Raw genomic sequence first — 19935 nt, 5'->3', positions numbered from 1 at the left:
GTAATTCCAGGAAGGCATTGCTCCATGTATAAGTAGTTTATACTTGTTATAATACATGTAGTGGAGAGCCTATTTTTCCCAAAGAACAGGAAAACTAACAAAATAAAAAAAGGAAGCACATATCAAGATAAAAGTGCAAACACAGAGACACAGGCAGGGAAGCATAAAGCATTTTCTAAAAGAAATATCTTCTCAGAAACTAGGAATCACCCAAATAACTTTTTTAGATCTAAATATTAAAAGCTTGGAAAACTACAGGACTTGGTTATTGGTGTTTCTGTCTTGAAGATCAGGATAATTTTTTATAATATATAATTGTCTCGACGTCTGGAAGTAATTCTGCACGTTCAGTGGCTTCATATTTTTAGACACTTAGATGTACCCTTTTCAACATCATTTTCTTTCACAGAAACTCAGCGTTTTAAAGAAGGTTCAAATAGGAGCTTTAAAGAGGCCAAGAATATTATTTCAAAGCTGTCCTCTTTCCGAATGTTAGAGCTATCAGCAGAAAGAGTCAGTACACTGAGAAAATAAAGCTAAACCATCCACAGATGGCCAAATGGAATTTTCATTTTGGAAGATATTTTATTTCTGCTCTTTTCAAGTCTATCTAAATAAACCTGATGTCCCTGGAGGCAGGCAGGAGACTAATTAGTGAGGCTAAAACTGATCAACTGCAGAAGCCCCATCTCTGAAGTATGTGGCATGCTGGAGAGAGTCTAGCAGATGAATCTTTCCTCTGAAGCCCCACAGAAATGTGTGTCATCTTCTTTCCATCTGAGAGAACAATGTGAGGCTGTCACCTGTATGAACAGAGTAAGAAATCAGCCCTTCTGCACACCTTCCATGCCTACCTGGATCAAAAGGGCACTACAGGTGAATCTGTAGTTTAATTTTATGTTCCTTTCTTATTCTTCCCTACTCAAATTGCATATCATCCTGGGCTAGACATCCATAAGTTCCTCCAAGCCCCACCTGGTATTCCTGGGATGCTGGCCACATTTTGAGAAGCCTTACAGAAAATGAGTTGGCACTATCTGTTACCCCATATGGGCAAAAGCTTTGTTCTATCTATGTTTATCTTGGCTTTCTCTAGAAGCCAGAATAGACCATGTAATAAGACCAGTTTTCCTTTCCTTCATCTGAGAGAAGTTGTCTTCTTGAACAGGTTAGAGAATAGTGTCATGGTTCCCCCAGAGATTTCCCTAGATTTAGACAAATGGAATAAATCTAGGTTTGAGTCACATGAACCTGGGTTCAAATCCTGACTTCATCGCATACCTGCTGGAGCATCTAAGATGTGTAACTTAACTCCCTGGATTCCGAGCTCCTTTGCCTGTAATGTGACAATATCACCTGCTACGTAGAGTTGGGAGGATTAAAAGAGCAAAAGTATCATGAAGTATTAGCTTAGCATGGGGCTAGGCACACAGCAGGCACCCCACAGGTGCTGGCTCCCTTAGGAATGAAGACAGCCCCAGCCATCAGCTCTGTAGAACACTCTGGAATTCAGAGTTCCATGTGTTTTCACAGCCACCACACCTCTTCCACAGTCTCTGCCAGGTGTTCTTCCTCTGCGGAAAAGTACTTGAGCTCCATCCTTTGTTGGATGGCCTCTAGGATCAAGCTGTTATGCCTCAGAATTGTCTCTAAGGCAGCACTTTCTGGGGTGGTCACTGAAAGAGAGGGGGATCGAAAATTAGTACAACTATGGGCACTTTTCCCTTCCTCTTTCCTCAACTCAGCTCTTCGGAATGAGAACACACTTCACCTATCTCCTGCCTGGGCTTGGTAGTGAGGAAAGTGGTGAATGGCACCGTAATCAGAATATAATAATGAACATAATCTTAGAATAATTACTGCATTCTGAAAAATAAGGTTTACTAACTCCTGTGTCCTTGAACAAAATTGTCGGTCCTTACTTCTAATGGTAGGGATGTGGATGACCCCATAAGAGAGCTCTCTCTGTTTTCTGGAAAGACTGACAGTACTCTCTAGTAGGCACAAAACCATAACAGAGGCCAGTACCTTACCTGCCCGGAAGAAAGCATCGGCACCAGGCTCCCTTCGTATTTCCTCCACGAGCAGGTTCAAGGGGCAGGTCTTTGTCTCCTGAGCCACCAGCAGCAGTTGCCAAATGGCTGTAGCAGACAGAGTCTGCTTTTCTAGAACTGCTGACATCAGGGAACTGAAACCACCTGAACCAGAGTCGCGTTTCACAAGCTTCTCCATGACCTTCAAGATATAGCATAAACATGCACGTAAGAGACTTTCTAGCCACTGGCCCAGCTGCAGAGCTGCAACTGTGGGTATTGGGTTACAGTGAGCATATTTCTGGGAAGGAGTTTCTCAACATCCTTCGCCTCTCTCAACCTGAGAGATTTCTTACACATGACATCCCTTTGAATGCCCTTATTACCACAGAAATTACAACCATCCTACTTGTCACTACTTTGTCTTAGAAATTAAATGATCTTCTATTTCTTCTTCTCTACTTAGCATTTCTCAACATGACTGTGTATATATATTTATAGAAAATATATGTGTATGTGTATATACATATTTTTTGTATTTTTTTCCTTCTTTCTCCTTTTACCCTTCCTCCCTCCCTCTCTCTTACCTCTCTTTCTCCAGGAGCTAAACTCGTCATGTGTGAGATCACCTTTAGTAACATCTGGTTGTCTGGGCAAATCTCAGAGAGGTTTTCGTGATACCGTCTCAAGAGCTCAGTCCCATAATCATCAAGGCTTGGTTGGACTGTAAAGAATTAGCAAAACAGTAATGTTTGATGCAACAAAACCTCCTACAAAAGACCATGGGATATTACAGATGAGAGATGAAGGAAAAGATCAGCACAAGAGCTCTGTCTCCTCTGCAGAGTCCAACTCGCGGCTTGGGGCCTCATGCACATGTGTTCAGATCTCCTCTGGTCCACACTTAATCACTTGGTGCTGCAGGGTCGTAAAACCATGAACACTTTGAAAGTTAGTGCCTGGTGGTAGAAGCTAGCGACTGCTCGACAGGGGGGTAATTAGAAGGCTGCGCTTGTAAGAGAGTCAGATGTACAGATTCAAGGGGTGCTATTCGTCACGCCTGAGGTAGAGGGTCCATGTGGTGATGCAAAATACAGCACGCATGAGACAAGACTGCTCGTGACACCGACCCGCAGCTCAGCTCTGCTTATCTGCCCTTTGAGCCAATTTGTTAGGTTCTGTCTTTTAAGGTCATTATTTACTTGAAAGTAAAGAAAAATCAAAATTATCAGGCATTTCCCTTAGCTTTGTAGATACTAAATAAAAACTGATTCTCTTCTTTGTCCTAGTAACTTCATTTCTAGAAATATAATCTTAAGAAATTCTCTGAAGGCAAAAAAAAAAAAAAACTATGTACAAAGACAACTGTCAATGCATAATCTGTGAAGATGCGGAAGATAACAATTAACATTTATTGAGTGCCTACAAGCCAGGCACTGTGCTAAATGTTTCACATGTGTTATCTCACAGTAGCCACAAACATGAACATGACAGGTACCATTCTTATCCCCATTTCACAGAGAAAATGAGGCTCAGAAAGGTTAAGTCATTTGCTCGGGGCAATACAGCTATAAAATAGTAGTGTCAGACTGCAAACCCAGGTAGTCTTAACCATTATGCTACATCTGCCCTAAAATAAGGATATTATATACATTTTTACAATGGAAAACTATGTAGCCTTCAAAAAACAGGATTATGGGAGTTTTTTTGAAATGTGGGGGAGAGTGCTATTATACTGTTAAATGGGAGAAACCATAAAATTATAAAATATAGTAGTATCAACACTATAAAAAAGTGTAATAGATAAAATATGTCAAAGTATTAATACTGACATACTTGAGTGGTAAGATTTTAAGTTTTCTTCTTTATTTCTGGAATTATCCCAGTTCGTGTAAGTACATATCACTTTTGTAAGCTACAAAACAGTTCTTCCATTTCCCAAATATCCTTTTTCTGAAAACTATCTCTGTCCTAAATACCCTGGGAGAGAGGAGAATTGGCTTGAGTTGGACTGTCTTTCTAAGGAATGGGATATGGACTTATTTTCCTATGCTGAAGAGACACAAGGGTAGTTAGCTCTGGGGACACTGAAACCGAAGAGAATGCAAGTGGAAAAGGGGCAACCGAGACTTGAGATTCTGCTGCTCACATCTGTCAGCTCAGCTCTCAGGATGCTGAGCCTCGTGAGCACATCTGCTCCCTCGGCTTTCACAAGTGATCCTGGACGGCCCCAGGAAGGCCACACACCGATAAACCTCGACCTTGAACCACAGGACACCATGAGGGAGCTTAATCGAAAGAGTCGTTCTCAGATTTCCAATCTGAACTCCAGAAATACTGAGAGTATCAATTCGTGACAGCTAGTTTCTGTTTTGCACTGACATTTCTTAGCATTATCTTATCTCCCCAGCATGGAGGTAAAAGGGTGTTTTAAAGCTACCGGGTCATTAAATATGAAATGTCCGATCTCAAATCGAAAGTATAGTTTATTATATCTCAAACAAGAAGCAGTATAATTAATCAAAGTATGCACCTGAACTATTGACACAGTTTTGTCATCTTAATAATGGTAGCTTGTTTTATGCCAGCAGCAAAAAAGCCTGGAGAGCGAGTGGTGAGGAAATTGCAAAAGGTGTTTCCCACGGCTTGTGGATAATTGAATATTTTTCTTCTCAAGAAGTGGTCCAAAGTCTGGAAGAAGTGGTAGTCAGTTGGTGCAAGGTCTGGTGAATATGGTGGATGACAGAGAGTTCCCAAGTACATCTGCTGTATTTTGAGCAGCACTGTTTGTGTGACACGTGGTCAAGTGCTGTCCTGCAAGAGGATTGGCCTGTCTCTATTGACCAATCTCAGCTGCTTAATCACAAGCATCCTCATCATTGTGTCCAGTTGGTTGCAGTAGACATCTGATGTAATTGACTGACCAGGTTTCATGAAGCTGTAGTGGATAACAGCAGCGCTGGATCACTAAACAGACACCATTAGCTTTTCTGGATGAATATTCAGTTTTGGACGATGTTTCAACACTTCATCTTTATCTAATCATTGTGCTGAACACTTGCAATTATCAAAAAGAATACATTTTTCATCACATGTAACAGCACGGTGTAGAAATGGTTTGCCTTTATGTCATGACAGCAAAGAAAGGCAAGGTTCGAGACAATTTCTCTTCTGATACTCATTTAGTTCATGCGGTACCCATCTATCCAGCTTCTTTACCTTGCCAATTTGTTTTGAATGGTCCAATATTGTTGGAATAATGACGTCCAACCTTCTGCTAATTCACGTATAGATTGAGATGGATTCGCTTCCACTACAGCTTTCAGCTCATCATTATCCACCTTGGTCTCAGATCACCCACGTGGCTCATTTTCAAGATTAAAATCACCATAATGGAACTTCTCAAACCAGCGATGTACTGTGTGTGCATTCATTAGCTACATCCTTCCCACTTTATGGATATTTTAAGCTGTCTGTGCTGCCTTGGTTCCATGATGGAATTCATACTAGAAAATAACATGCATTTTTGACTTCTCCATGGTTTCACAAAAATTGCTCTACAAAAATTTGAAAGATAATCACAAGCCAAACTGCGTTTGAAAGAATGAGAATGGACCCTCACAATAAAAATAAAACAAGAAGTGTCAAAGTGAAATGTCAGAGATATCAACTGTCAAACTTGGTACTTAAGGAAATCGGACATCCCATACTTAATAACCTAATGTAATTTTCCATAGGAGTGGTTCTAGTCCAGAGAGTCAACAATTAACTAATACCTGTGGTGCTTGGCAAAGTGGCTATTTTCTGCAAATTCTCTAGCAGAAGGCCCAAGTTTGGGAAAGTCATCTTCACAGCTTGGAGGAGTTTTACCAAACTCGCAGCAGTCAGGGTCTTCTCTTCAGTCATTCTGTGCAACAAATTTTCTATTGTCTCCTTGGGTGTTCTGCCTTCACAGCAATTCAGAATCACCTGCAGTGGCAAGCAATCAACCAGACACCATTACTGGCAATTCGAAATTTCTCTGACACAGCACTGGAAAACCCAGCAAGGCGGCATTATAGGACACCCTGTCTCCAAGTCCTCTTCTACTGTTCTCTAGCATTATTTTTTTCTTTTTTCAGTTTCTTCCTTATTCTGTTTCAATAAAAATCCAAAGCATTCTCCAAACAAATAACTATGAAAATCTTTCTTTCTCAATTGCAGGTCTATGTATATTCTCTGCTTCAAACAGCTTGTGTTTTGTGAAAACACTGTTAAATAGGCCTATATGATAAAGCAAAGTAACTTACATCTAACTTAGTTCTCTAGTTTCTTTAGACACTGAGATTGAGAAACGCAGGCTGGCAATTAATCGATATAGTATAATGTTTTTCAATCTCTGCTCAGTAGTTCATGATATTGGCAGAAGTTGTAATTTCAGAGTAATTCTATTATTTTATTTCCTTTTACTTTATTTGTATGGTAATTTGAGTACCTAGATAATTTATACATTAGTCTGTGGACTCCAAAATAATACATTTTAAGTGCCTTTCTGGATTATTTTTCTTGTGAATTCTTTATTATCCATTCCTCTCACTCTCAATGGCCATATACATCAGTTCCAGTCATGATTCAACAATTCCACTCCCTTGCTCTTCCTTGGCGTGCTAGAGGATTTTCTGAGTCAAAAGGGCACAGAGCTCCAGCAAAAGGTTGAAAAATAAAACACGTGACAGTCATTTTATAGATATTTTCCTATTATAATAGAACTATTTCTTAATAGACTATGACACAGTACGCATAACTTAGCTCTATGAGAATGATAAAGCAGGGGATTATTTCGATACATGCAATCTACAGATCCACAGTGACTGAATTTTGAGCTTTCCTTTGGGAAAACGCCAGCTCTCAGGAGAAAGTCAAGCAGATCAATCATGATAGTACGCCAGAGGCCGCCATTATCAAATTAACTCCCGTTTTAAAATAATGAATTTAGTTTTAAAACCAAATCGGCTTTACATATATGAAAGGAATATATATAAAATAAATCAAATTGTCATATTCCTTGTCAGTATGGAATAGTCATTGTCTTTAAGGTCTAATATATAGATTTCTACTAAAGGAACCATAATTTAAAATTTAAGAGCTTGTATCTAAAAACCATACTGATTTCACCACTAAATCTTAGTTCCTAAGCAATAATCTGATACAAAATGAGGCAATCAGATACTGTTAAGAGCAGGTATGGGCTTTAAAGCCAGTCAGACCTACTTTGAACCCTAGTTCTAACATTTATTGCCTGTGTGACCTTGGGCAAGTTATCTAACTCACTGAACCCTATTTTCCTCATTTGCAAAAGAAGATAACAACACCAACTCTTGAACAGCTGATATGAGGATTCTGGAAAATGAAGGTGCTGTTTATAGAGCCTAGCATAACTCCCAGGGCACACGTGATCTTTAAGAAATGATAGTAACGCTATCATTATTATGATATTATTAGGGAGCAGTGTGCACAGTGGTCGAGAGACTGCTTTAATTAGAAGCCTGGGTCCCAGTACTAGCCTCACACAGCTGTCTCTGGGTGAGCTGCTTAACCTCCCTAAGTTTCTGTTTCTTCATCTTTAAAATGGATGAAGAAATGGTAATGTGCACACCTTCACAAAGTTGCTGTGAAGGTAAAATTCAGTAATGTTTAAAAGGTCCTCAGCACATTGCTTGGCACACAGTAAGCAGTAAATGGTAGCTATTGTAATTACTATTTTTTGTCTGTTTCTAGTCCTGAAGTAAAGACTTTCCTACGTACCATTTCTTACAGAACCCAAGGTCTTTATAAAGGTCATGCATGGCACTCCTGATTAGCATAATTTCATAACAGAAAAAAGTTCCAAAGAGGGTGCACATTTCACATGATGTCAAAGCTCTTCGACATTCACCTCTACACTCTTTGTTAGTTTGCTTCAATTTCCATGAGAAGGGATAGCTTAATGAAGCTCTGGTGGAACTCCAATCTTAACAAGTGTTTTTGTGATTTATAACTAATTTAAGTTCTTCTGCTTTAGCTTTCTCTATCAAGCAAACTGAAAGTGACAGAAGAAAATGACAGTGTGGTCAATCTTGCTTCAGAGAATGAGGCTGAGCTGGAGCTCTACCTATGAATGCCGTTCACCAAGATAATGAAACAGTTCAAAGGACACATTCAATCTAACTAATAAGGAAAAGGTTTGAATGAGTAATTGAATGAAATCACTAAAGAGGGAACGTGAAACTTCTAGAGCTACAAGCAACTTACTTAAACTGAGTGCCTGAAATGACAATCTGAAGTCTAAGGAGAAAACAAGAGTTTAATCTTTTTTTTTTTGTATATCATCTTTCTCTAAGAAGTTCAAAGGACTTATAATTTTGAAAAACAGAATTAATTTGCAAAATACAATTCTGAGACTGAAGGTTACTCCCACTATTTATACACATGCACATATATGTGCAATATACAGTCACTGAGAAAAATGAAACCTAGGATCCAGTCCTCACTATAAACCCAGTGCTTGGCCATTATACCAGCGGTTTCTAAAAACATTTAAGTCACTTCCCACAGTTTTAAGAATTGATGCCACAAAGTACTCTATCTCTAATTCCTTCTTTCCAGATATAAAAATATTTTTAGCACAAAGTTGAAATCAATAACACCAACAAATACAGTCATCCAGTTGCCTTGAGAAGTCATGCCAGCAGTTTTATGAGGACTTCAGCAGCTAGCTGGTGGGAGAGTAAATTGGTACAACCTTCCTGAAGGGCAGGTTAGCAGTATGTATCAACACTTGAAAACTTTTACACTTTCTATTCCAAAAGTCCACTTCTTAGAGATTATTCTAAGGAAATAATTTAAGAAGTATGTAAAGATTTGTGTGCAAGCAGGTGCTCTACAACATCACTTGTTACGGCAAAAAAAAAAAAAAAAAAAAAAAAAAAAAAAAAAAATGGAAACAAACACCCAACAATGAAGAATTAATGAATTATGGTATGTCCATCAGACAGGATATAATACAACTATCAAAATCCATGTTATAGGTATAAAAATGTATTAACATACTAAATAAAAAACCAAGTTAGAAACCTGTATGTTTCATATAACCTCATCCCAGGATGACTTGAACAAGAAAGAGTGGGAGCACATGATCCAAAATGTTAGCAGGGCTCATCTCTGAGTGGTGAGATTTGAATTCTTTTTGGTTTTGCTTGTTTCCCCAATTTTCTACATATTAACAGGACAGCACATCACTTCCGTAAGGAGAAAAAGTATCACAATAACTACAAATTTTCCTTAACATTTCAGCTCCCGGTGTGGCTATTTATATTAAAGATTTATTGAGTCAGAGCAGGAACAGTATGTATCCACCCATCCACCCATCCACCCACGGGATGGCTCAACGTGCAAGGCCCTCAGTAGCTGCTGCAAGGGATACAATGGGGCATGAAACAAGGATCTGAACATCAAGGTGCCTGCTATGCAGATGTATAAAAATACTGCAAGGTATTGTGATGTGCCGCAAAAGAAGTTTTTTGTGTTTTTTTTTTTAAAGTGCTATTATGAATTCAGAAGGCGGGAGGAGATACTCGACACGGTTACCCTTTTTTCGGCACTAGTCAGGAGTTCCTCCTTGGCTGTTTCCAGGAACTCCATGATAGGTCTCAGCTGTGTTACACACTGGATCAGGTCCTCTTTGTGTTCTAGTAACAGAACAGACAAGGTCTTTCCCTCCTCTGTGCTCCCTGGGGGAGAAAGAGTTAGAGACACACAAGAGCAGCTAGTCAATTTGAAGAAAGTGACAGCGTGGTTTGTTAAGAGAGATCTAACAGAATAGTAAAGTGATTTTCAGCTTATTCTGAGCACCTGAATGCGGAATCTCTTTCACAGAGGAAAATACTTTATTATTCTGTTTAAACTCTATGAAAGGAAAAATGTTTCATTTATCTGTCGAAACACAAAGCTGCAGAGCCAGCCAGAGGTTAACTTCTGGTTGGCAAGGCCAATGCTTTGTACCTAACCCAAATGAGAGAAACTTCAGTCTTTAAGTGCTGTCAGCAAACCAGCTCACCCTGGGCACTCAAGTCATTGATTTGGATGTGTGGCTTTTTGAAGGGCGGGAGAACATTGATGGTATTTTCCAACTTCGAGGTATCGGACTAGTTAACTACTGGATAGAAATGGGGACTCAAATTTAGTTTGTATGTATTTAACATGCAGTTTCTGGAATTATATGTAGAATTTATGTGAAAACCACTTAATAACTATGCCACCAAAGAAATGTATCATTGGAATAAACTTTACAGCAACTTCCCAGAATAAACTCAGTCATTCCAGTGGACAGGAATTTTCTCCTACCTTTTGGCTGCACTGTATCTACATCTTCTGGCTTTCTGCTTAATAGCACTGTTTTCACTGCAGGATTAGAATCTTGGTACAGCCTCAACAGGGACACAACAGCCTGGACATCCAGGCTCTCGTCTCTTACTTTATCCAGGATTCTCTGGAATGCTGAATGTCCTTCTTCACCCTCAAGACACTTCATTATGGTCTAAGGAACAAAAGCATCCAGAAAGAGAGATTAGCCAGCCACAAGAACCACATGTGACTCTTGCATTTGGCACGCAAGGCCCTCAACCGTTTGATCCTTACCCACTACACTTCCTTCCCCCCAGCAGCAAGTCCCACACACCCTGCTGTCTCATGCTCCCACCCTTGTCTCCTGGAGGACTCTATTCCACGATTCCATGCTCTCACCTTGCTTAGGGGTTACCTCTGCTGGGAAGCCTTTCCCAACCACGGGCCCTACCTCCTCTTTACTGCTTTTTTAATTTTTTGAGACAGAGTCTCACTCTGTTACCTGGACTAGAGTGCAGTGGCATCATTGTAGCTCACTGAAACCTCAAACCCCTGGGCTCAAGTGGTCCTCCTGTCTCAGGCTCCTGAGTAGCTGGGATTACAGGCGCACACCACAACACCTGGCTAATTTTTCTATTTTTTGCAGAGATGGGGTCTCACTCTTTCTCAGGCCGGTCTTGAACTCCTGACCTCAAGCAATCCTCCCTCCTCAGCCTCCCAGAGTGTTAGGACTACAGGTGTGAACCACCACGCCTGGTCTCTCTTTACTGCTTTTAATTCTGTACTTGTCACACTGTCTTATCATTATTCATTTCTTTTTCTATTAGACTTCTTGAAGACAGGATTGTGCTTTCTAGAGCTCTGTAACCTCAGCAACTAGCATGGCCTGACACATAGTAGGTGTTCAGTGAATTTTTAACAAAATGCACTTCTTACCTAATTATACCTTTCTGAATCTTACAACATTTTGAGTATTTCTTGGGCAAGGATATCTGAATTTAAATTGAATGAACTGTCATTTTATTATTTGAGAATGCAATTAAAATCTCACCATTTAGGAAAAAAGAACACTTTAAGTCATTTACATTGCAGATGATAGACTATTTAAAAAGACACGGGCCTTATTAATTTTAGATATATTCTGTAGCAATTAAGGTTAACAATGTGTTGGCTTGTAGTTGCCAGCTGTAAGAAGAACATATGATTCACATACTAATTATCCCATGTTAATCACTGTTTCCAACCTCAAGGGGCTTCGTAGTTTCTTCCCTAACTAATGTTGTTTACACAACAAGCCTTGCCTCTGGCCTTGTGCCATTTGACCTTTCAGTGGCATTTGGCACTGCCATTGCCTCTGTATCACAATTCTTCTCTGACGTAACACTGAAGCATTTTTTGGAAAAGATCTCTGACCACTCCTTTTCAGCCTTTCCCACTGGTTCTTCTTCCAAATCCATAACCATAAACAGTACCTTTAGAGAGATTTTATCTTTCTCCCCTCCTCCCAAATAAACAGAATTATAAATAAGTTAGGCCTTGAGTTTCTTTTCTTTGCTTTATCTTGCTTCCTAATCACAGAATGGCTGTATAAAACTAAATTAAACACTAAAAAAGTTTCCTGTTTTTGGTCATCTCCAAAAGCAAACATAGATTAAAACACAGTTTAATAACCCACATTAAGATATCATTAGAGTTAAGTAACTTCCAAGAACCTAAGGTAACTCATCTTCTATTTAAAAAATAATAAGACTGGGCACAGTGGCTTGTGCCTGTGACCCTGGCACTTTGGGAGGCTGAGGCAGGAGGATTGCTTAAGACCAGTGGTTTGAGACCACCCTGGGCAACATAGTGAGATCCCATCTCTAAAAACAAAAAAATAATTAGCTGGGAATGGTGGGGTGCACCTGTAGTCCCAGCTACTTGGGAGGCTGAGGCAGTAGGAGTGTGTGAGCCCAGGAGTTTGAGGCTGCAGCGAGCTATGATCACACCACACACTCCAGCCTGGGCAATAGAGCAAGAATCTATCTCACACACAAAAAAAGAAAAAAATAATAAAAAACAACAAATAAAGCCATCAGTTGAATGCTTAATCCCCTTTGGTCAAATTAAATCAATTTTTCATGCTTTTGTTAGTCGGCCTTTAATCTTTTCAAGATGCCTTTTCACTAATAGCCACAGGGACCCTGTGTTAGGAAGCCTCTAACATGGCTCCCAGTGATCCCTTACTCCAGGTGTTCATGCCCTTGGGCTGAACCTCACGACCTGCTTCTAACGAAGAGAATATGGCAAAAGTTACGGGATGCCACTTTAGAGGTTCGGTTACCATGACTTCCATCTTGCCTGTGTCCTCTCTCTCTCTCTGCCCGTGCTCTGGGAGATGCAGGCTGCCGTGTCGTGCGCTGCCCTATGGGGAGGCCCATGTGGAAAGACACTAACGTCTCCAGCCAACAGTCAGCGAGTAAGCTTGGAAGTGGATCTTCTGAAGCTTGCCAACAGCCATGTGAGTGGGCTCAGGAAAAGATCCTCCCTCAGCTGAGCCTTGAGATGGCTGCAGCCCTGGCTGACACCTTGACTGCAGCCTTGCAAGGGACTCTGGGCCAGAGGACTCAGCTGAGCTGCACCTGGATCCCTTACCCACAGAAACACTGAGGTAACAAAGGTTTGCTTTTAGCTGCTAAAATTTAGAGTCGTTTGTGACACAGCAATAGATAGCTCATACAGATCCACTCCCTGCTGATACCCTCAGTAAACACATTTCTTCCTCTTTACCTTCCCTTTCCTTTCTTCCTTTCTTTTGTGCATTCTAACGGACATAGCATATAGCTATCTCATTCTATCCTAGGCCAGGTTTTTTTTCCACGTGAAGCTCTGCGAATATCCCAAATCCACCTTTCTCAGTATCTAATTTGTCTGGCATTATCATTTGCGCCAGTGGGGAAGAGAAGCTCTCATCAATGGTGGCATCTGATGCGCTTCTCATTATCCTCTCTGCTGTTTCCCCCTCTGCAGAACTACTCAGCAGTGAAATTAAAACATTTGTTCACTTCATTGCTCAGCAGTGATGCTAGGGTGACCATCTGGGAAGAGAAGCAAGGGTGGGCTGATGAAAGGGCCAGGAGAGGGCAGTCAGCTGCCCGGACAGCCCTGGTCTCTGCTCTTTCTTCCAGAACCTACTGGGGACCTGCACCAGAGCCAGAGCCATAGCTGTTTCTCCATCAGCCTCTGAGCTGCCTGGGGCTCCGCAGCGGAGTGAGCAAGCCCGTTTCTGAAACGGCGTCTCTGTCTCAACAGAAGGTGTCACGCATTAGGACAGGCTGGGGGTCCTCAATTGCTACCATGTAACAGAACTCCAAGAGAGGAACTAAAACAGTTTTGTCAAAAGGGTAAGTTCTTTAACCATACATTTGGAACTAACTCCTTCAATTCTCAGGGTTAAAGGTACCTCACTAAATTCACGCTAATTCATGGTCACACAAGTAATCAAAGTACTCTACCTATGAGTGAAATATAGGTAAATGTATTTAAAGATGAGACAGTTTTCTCTGTATATGTGAAAAACCATTTAATCTTTCCCTTAACTCAAGTCTTTAATTGAATTCACTTATTTCCCCCAACTATCTGCCTACTGCCTTAAGACTTGTTTGAGTTACACTCTATTCCTGTCCACTCAGGCCTCCCTTGACGGCTGAGGGCCAGGTGGTGGCAATAATGACACAAACTACAATCGCTCACCACCATCCGGGACACTGCAGACCCGCCACCTACTTTCCTCCTCGTACCAGTGCCAAGAGGCATTACTACTACTACTATTTTAGATGAGAGTCAGAGAGGTTAAGTCACTTGCCTGAGGTCACAGGTATGGTAAGTAGAGCAGCCTGGATGAAATGCTGTGTTCATTCTATACCTCTGGCACCCCAGCTCCCAGATTTGAAATGTAATCAGATCTATTTATACTGGTTCTAATGGACTTATCAGAAACGACATTGCTTTAAACACCGGGTAGCACCTAGACAATCTGTACCATTTTTCTTGAACTCAGTGTTGAGTATAGAGACCGGTACATAGTAGGTACCCAATAAATGTTTGTTTAATGAAATTCCCTTCATAAAACCACTAGCCCCTGTATCTATGGCTGTATATCTTAGACTTAGTAATTAACAGAGAGGAGATTTGAAAAAACAACTTATTTCCACCTCTCACAGACCAGTAAAGTGAATCCCATTAACTCACTCTCAAGAGGGTTCCCCAACAGTGTCAGTGAAGACAGTCCTCAAAACGCAGATCTGCACTACTTCACAAACCTCCAAAGAGGTGGACACAGTTGAAAACATCAGATTCACACAGGAGAGGAGACTTGTTTGCCTTTGAAATAAAGTTGAAGGAGAAAAAAAAGCTTTGGGAGTCTTTCTAGAGCTTTAGGTGAAAAGTGGATCAAAAAGCCCAGAAATCAATAGTAGAAAAAGTTATCTCCTTATTCTAGTCAAAGACCTGCTTTGCTGTATACACAATTAATTAAAAGCAGAGACATGGCTAGGAATAAAGAAGGAAGACAATTAAAAGTTCTAGCATAAAAACTGAAAAAAAAGTATGAGTTTGGCTTTAAATAAAGGTTTTACTTGGCTGAGCCAGAGGTCAGTAGTGACCTCTTGGGTCACTATCTGCTTTTTCTAATGGGTAGGGGATATTACATGGAGATAAAGACAGGCAAAAGACACTTTCCCATCCCAGCCCCCAAGAGATTTCTCCTTAATCAGTTTGGCTTTGGTTTCACACAATTCAAGCAGCCCTGCCTCTTCTCATGTGGCTGCAATCACTGCTCAGGGAATGGCTTTGCCACCTTTCATCACTGATCTCAGGAAAGAAAACAATCAGGACACTGGTTCATGGTGTTCTCCCCGAACTCCATGCAGCCCAGCTATACACTCTACCTGTGTTTCAGAAAAGGAACAGGCTGGTCCATCTCAGCCAGAACACTGCATCCCTCACAAGCCTTAACAAGCCTCAAAATTATACACTGAGGGGTAGATTATTTTTAATGTTAAGCTGTCTCAAGTTATACTGTGATGATTAACCAAATAACAACAACCAACAACCACAAAACACCACTCAAAACTCTTTGGGAGCTAAAATGTACAAATAAAGAGAAACAAAAAATTCCAAACAAGCTTTGAAATTGTACAGAAATGTAAAATAATGTTACAAGTGGACAGTTCTTAAATGCTCTCATCCCTGAAGCCTTATGGCGATTTCTGTAATTTGGGGTGCACACTTCCCCCAAAATTCACATGTGTGGCAGGATTTCTTTGCTATCAAGATACTCCACAAGGATAGGGATCAAGTCTTAGGTTTATTTTTCTAGCAACCAGCTCAGTGTGTCTGGCACATGTCAGTTACTCAGTAAGCAGCTGCTGAATCAAAGGATAAGCAAAGAGTAACACTTGGGAAAAGGGGTGTTCAGCAGTCTCTCACAACACTGAAAGGTGCCAGCACAGATTTATGACATCTGCAATCATATACTATGAGTCTCGTAAGCCATTAACTTCTTCAGCCGTGCTTATCAAAATGTGGTCTGCAGATGCCAAAACAGCAGCCCATGGGGAACTTGTTAAAGATGCAGATTCCCAAGCTCTACCACAACCTAAGAATCAGACTCTCTGGAAATGAGGTCTGGAAGGAAACATTTTAACAAGCACACCAGATGGTTCTTATATACATTGCACTGTTGTTCTAAGACTGATTGCTTCATACTAGACACCACCTCTGCAGTTCAGGAAGCTACTTCCAAGTGGACGGTGGTGCCTATTTGAAAGCATGCCTTACAAATTAAGCTAAATATTAGGTTATTAAGCATGAAATGTCTGATTTCCTTAAGTACTAAGTTTGACAGTGGATATCTCTGACATTTCATTTCCATAATGTATGTTTTATTTTTATTGTGAAGGTGCACCCTCATTCTTTCAAATGCACAGTTTGGCTTTTGATTATCTTTCAAATTTTTTTAGAGCAATTTTTGTGAAACCATGGAGAAGTCAAAAATTTGTGTTATTTTTGAATATGAATTCCGTTGTGGAACCAATGCAGCTTGAAATATCAACCAAGTGTTTGGGAAGGATGTGGCTAATGAACGCACAGTACGTCAATGGTTTGAGAAGTTCCATTCTGGTGAGTTTAGTCTTGAAAATGAGCCACGTGGGCAACCTGAGACCAAGGATAACGATGAGCTGAAAGCTGTAGTGGAAATGAATCTATCTCAACCTACCCGTGAATTAGCAGCAAGGTTTGATGTTAGTATTACAACAATCTTGGACCAATTGAAACAAATCAGCAAGGTAAAGAAGCTGGATAGATGGGTTCTGCATGAAGTAAACAAGTGTCAGAAGAGAACTTGTCTTGAAGCTTGCCTTTCTTTGCTGTCATGACATAAAGGCGAACCATTTCTACGCCACATTGTCACACGTGATAAAAATGGATTATTTTTGACAATCACAAGCATTTGGCACAATAGCTGGATAAAGATGAAGTGCTGAGACAGAGTACAAAACCCAGTATTCATCCAAAAAAGCTAATGGTGTCTGTTTGGTGATCCAGTGCACTATCCACTACAGCTTCTTGAAATCTGGTCAATCAATTACAGCAGATGTCTACTGCAACCAATTGGATGAAATGATGAGGCTGCTTGTGATTAAGTAGCCAAGACTGGTTAATAGAGACAGGCCAATCCTCTTGCACGACAACGCTCGACCACATGTTGCACAAACAACACTGCTCAACACTACAGAGGCTGGACCTGGGAACTCTCTGTCATCCACCATATTCACCAGACCTTGCACCAACTGACTACCACTTCTTCCAGGCTTTGGACCACGTCTTGCAAGGAAAAATATCCAATTCTCCACAAGCTGTGGGAAACACCTTTCGCAATTTCCTCGCCACTCGCTCTCCAGGCTTTTTCACTGCTGGCATAAACAAGCTACCATTAAGATGGTGAAACTGTGTCGATGGTTTAGGCGCATACTTTAATTAATTCTACTGCTTCTTGCTTGAGCTATAATAAGCTAAATTTTTTAGTCAAAATTGGACATTTCATATTTAATGACCTAATTATCACGTGTCAGAGTAAATGACCATGGCACCAGGATATTACAAGGCATTCAGTGAAAAGGGAGTTTCAAGGTCTATTAAGTCTACAAACACTGAGTTAAATGTCCAACAATAGCAGTTGTTATCTATTGATCTCCTACCATGTGCCTGGCATTTTACTATGAGTTTTATATAATTAATTCACAATGATCCCATGATGTGATAGTATCCCCCCTTTATAAATTAGGAAACTAAGGCTTATAAAGAGCAAGTTGTTCAAGGTCACAATGCTAGCAAATGATAGAGCTGGATAAATAAATTTCATATCCAATATATTTGCAGTAGAGCACTACTCAGCAAATTAAGAATGACTATGCAATAACATGGATGAATCTCAAAATAATTATGCTGAATGAAACAAGCCAGACAAAAAATACATAAAACTCCATTTATATAATAATACTCTAGAAAATGCAAATTTATGCACAGTGACTGAAAACATATCAGTGGTTACCCAAGGGATGGGCAGATAGAAGGGCAGGAGAGAGGGATTACCAAGGGACAGGAAAAAACTTTGGGGGTGACGGGTATGTTTACCATCTTGATTGTGGTGATTGTTTCAGGGCATATACCAAAATTTATCAAAGTATATACTTTAAATGTGTACAGTTTACTGTATGTCAGTCATACCTCAATAAAGCTGTCCAAAAGAAAGTGAGAGAGAGGAGAACCTAAGAACAAAGCAGCACCTCCCTAACTCTACGTTTAATTGAAACTATGTTCTTAAAGTATCTTTTCCCTTTTTCTTTCTGAAGTCGAGAGATTTATTATGGACTACAACAGAATCAGTTTTAAATACAGCCACCAAGTGATCTGTAGAGCTCTTACTCTGACCTCTAAAGCCGAGGAAGAAATAACATAAGCCTATAATGATCACCAACAGTGAACTGGTGTTATTTCAAAGTACTATTAATGTTATTGCCATCAAAAGATTAGAACAAGAATTGGAAAAAAAGAAAGAAATGTTGAACAAATCCACGAATAACAGACATTTCTTGTGCATCTGTTATGTGCCAGACACTTCTTTTAGGTACCCATGTTAAAAAAAATGCTTAAGACATGGTTCAAGTAAGTATAGAGGTGATTCTAATAACTTGAGTGCTGCTGATCCTAAGGAATACTGTTACTCCTCTGTAGCCAGTTAAGTGGAAAGGAAGCCTTAAGAGAAAATGAAGAGGTGTGTCTATAAGCTATTAAGGTAACAAACTAATGACAAAAATGATGGATTGAACAGTTAAGAGACCTGCAACTGCAAAAATATAAAACCATAATGTCCTTCAGCATAATCGGTACAAAGAGTACAAAGGATTTATGACTTGAAACCTCCCAAAGAGAGTAATCAGGGTTAGGCCAGCCTTGTGAACAGCTTGTCTCCCAAGAAAACAACTCATAGCCAACTGTCGATTAGCAAGGTTAAAATAAATACTAGACCTTGAATTTGTTTTTTTAAAAAGTAATTTGCTATGGATCAGGAAAACATTTCATTAGCAGAAGGCATTTATTGCTTTAACACTAAATTACCTACCTGGGAGGACTGACCCATACCACTCCCACCAATCAGAGGAGCAAGCCTGCAGGGAGCAGTGCCCTCCCACTCTGCCAGCAGCCTCTCAGAATGGGGAAGCAGGGCTGGGAGAAAGGGGAAGCCAGGGAGTTTCAAAGTGGCTGTGGAGGCGAATCCTGCAGGGTCAGGGATGAGGAATCAGGTAGTGTGGGAGCACACAGGTGGGGATGTGTCTCAGCTGAGTTACTGAAGAAAAGGTCATCTAAGACATAGAGCATGACAGCCACTTGGTAGTTTTCTAATTCCAAACATTTACACATATATGTATCATTTTTACCCTGTTGATGAATAACTCAGGATAATGCAGTGTGTAAGGGAATGGCTTTAAAGCCTGAATGCTTAGTTTGAATTCTGGCTTGGGATCATATAAGCTCTGTGACCTTTGCCAAGTGGCACCACCTCTTCGAGATAGTTTTCTCATCCATAAAATAGGACTAAACAATAGTACCCACCTCAACGGTTTTTGTGAGGATTAAACGAGAATAACATGTACCAAACTTAGCATAGGAAGTGTTCAATAAATGTTTACCATTATTATTTTTATGTCTGAAAAGGGCCAATGTATTCCTAAAGACTGGATACAATTAACTGTTACGTTTATATAAAGTCCTTTTTGTACATGTTTTGAGTATCTGTTGCTGTTTTGTTTCTGTTTTTATGGTTGTTTAAACCTCTGATTTGGGGTTATCCACGACTACCTTCTGCTTCATTTCATCCTTGATTAATTAAGAAGAAATGCTATGATCAGTTGAGTATTCTGGATCAAAACTGGTTAGAAGCTGGGATTCACCTGGTGATCAAAATACAACTTCATTTTGTGCAACAGAATGGAAAACC

General features: G+C 40.2%; 1 protein-coding gene across 1 annotated transcript in view; it reads right to left on the bottom strand.

The window, feature by feature from the left end:
• Positions 1-19935, bottom strand: part of ZBTB40 (zinc finger and BTB domain containing 40) — a 39785-nt gene that overhangs the window by 16019 nt on the left and 3831 nt on the right. The window contains exons 3-8 of the mRNA XM_012650863.1: positions 10395-10587; positions 9639-9781; positions 5810-6002; positions 2621-2757; positions 2034-2235; positions 1543-1676 (exon numbers count right to left, since the gene is read on the bottom strand). Coding sequence (XP_012506317.1) covers positions 1543-1676; positions 2034-2235; positions 2621-2757; positions 5810-6002; positions 9639-9781; positions 10395-10587 — 1002 coding nt within the window. The remainder of the gene's footprint in view (positions 1-1542; positions 1677-2033; positions 2236-2620; positions 2758-5809; positions 6003-9638; positions 9782-10394; positions 10588-19935) is intronic.

This window comes from Propithecus coquereli, unplaced genomic scaffold (assembly GCF_000956105.1).
Source record: "Propithecus coquereli isolate 6110/MARCELLA unplaced genomic scaffold, Pcoq_1.0 Scaffold341, whole genome shotgun sequence".
In the NCBI taxonomy this organism is placed as follows: Eukaryota; Metazoa; Chordata; class Mammalia; order Primates; family Indriidae; genus Propithecus; species Propithecus coquereli.
Note: the sequence above shows the minus strand (reverse complement) of the source record. Positions and strands in the feature narration are given on the sequence as shown.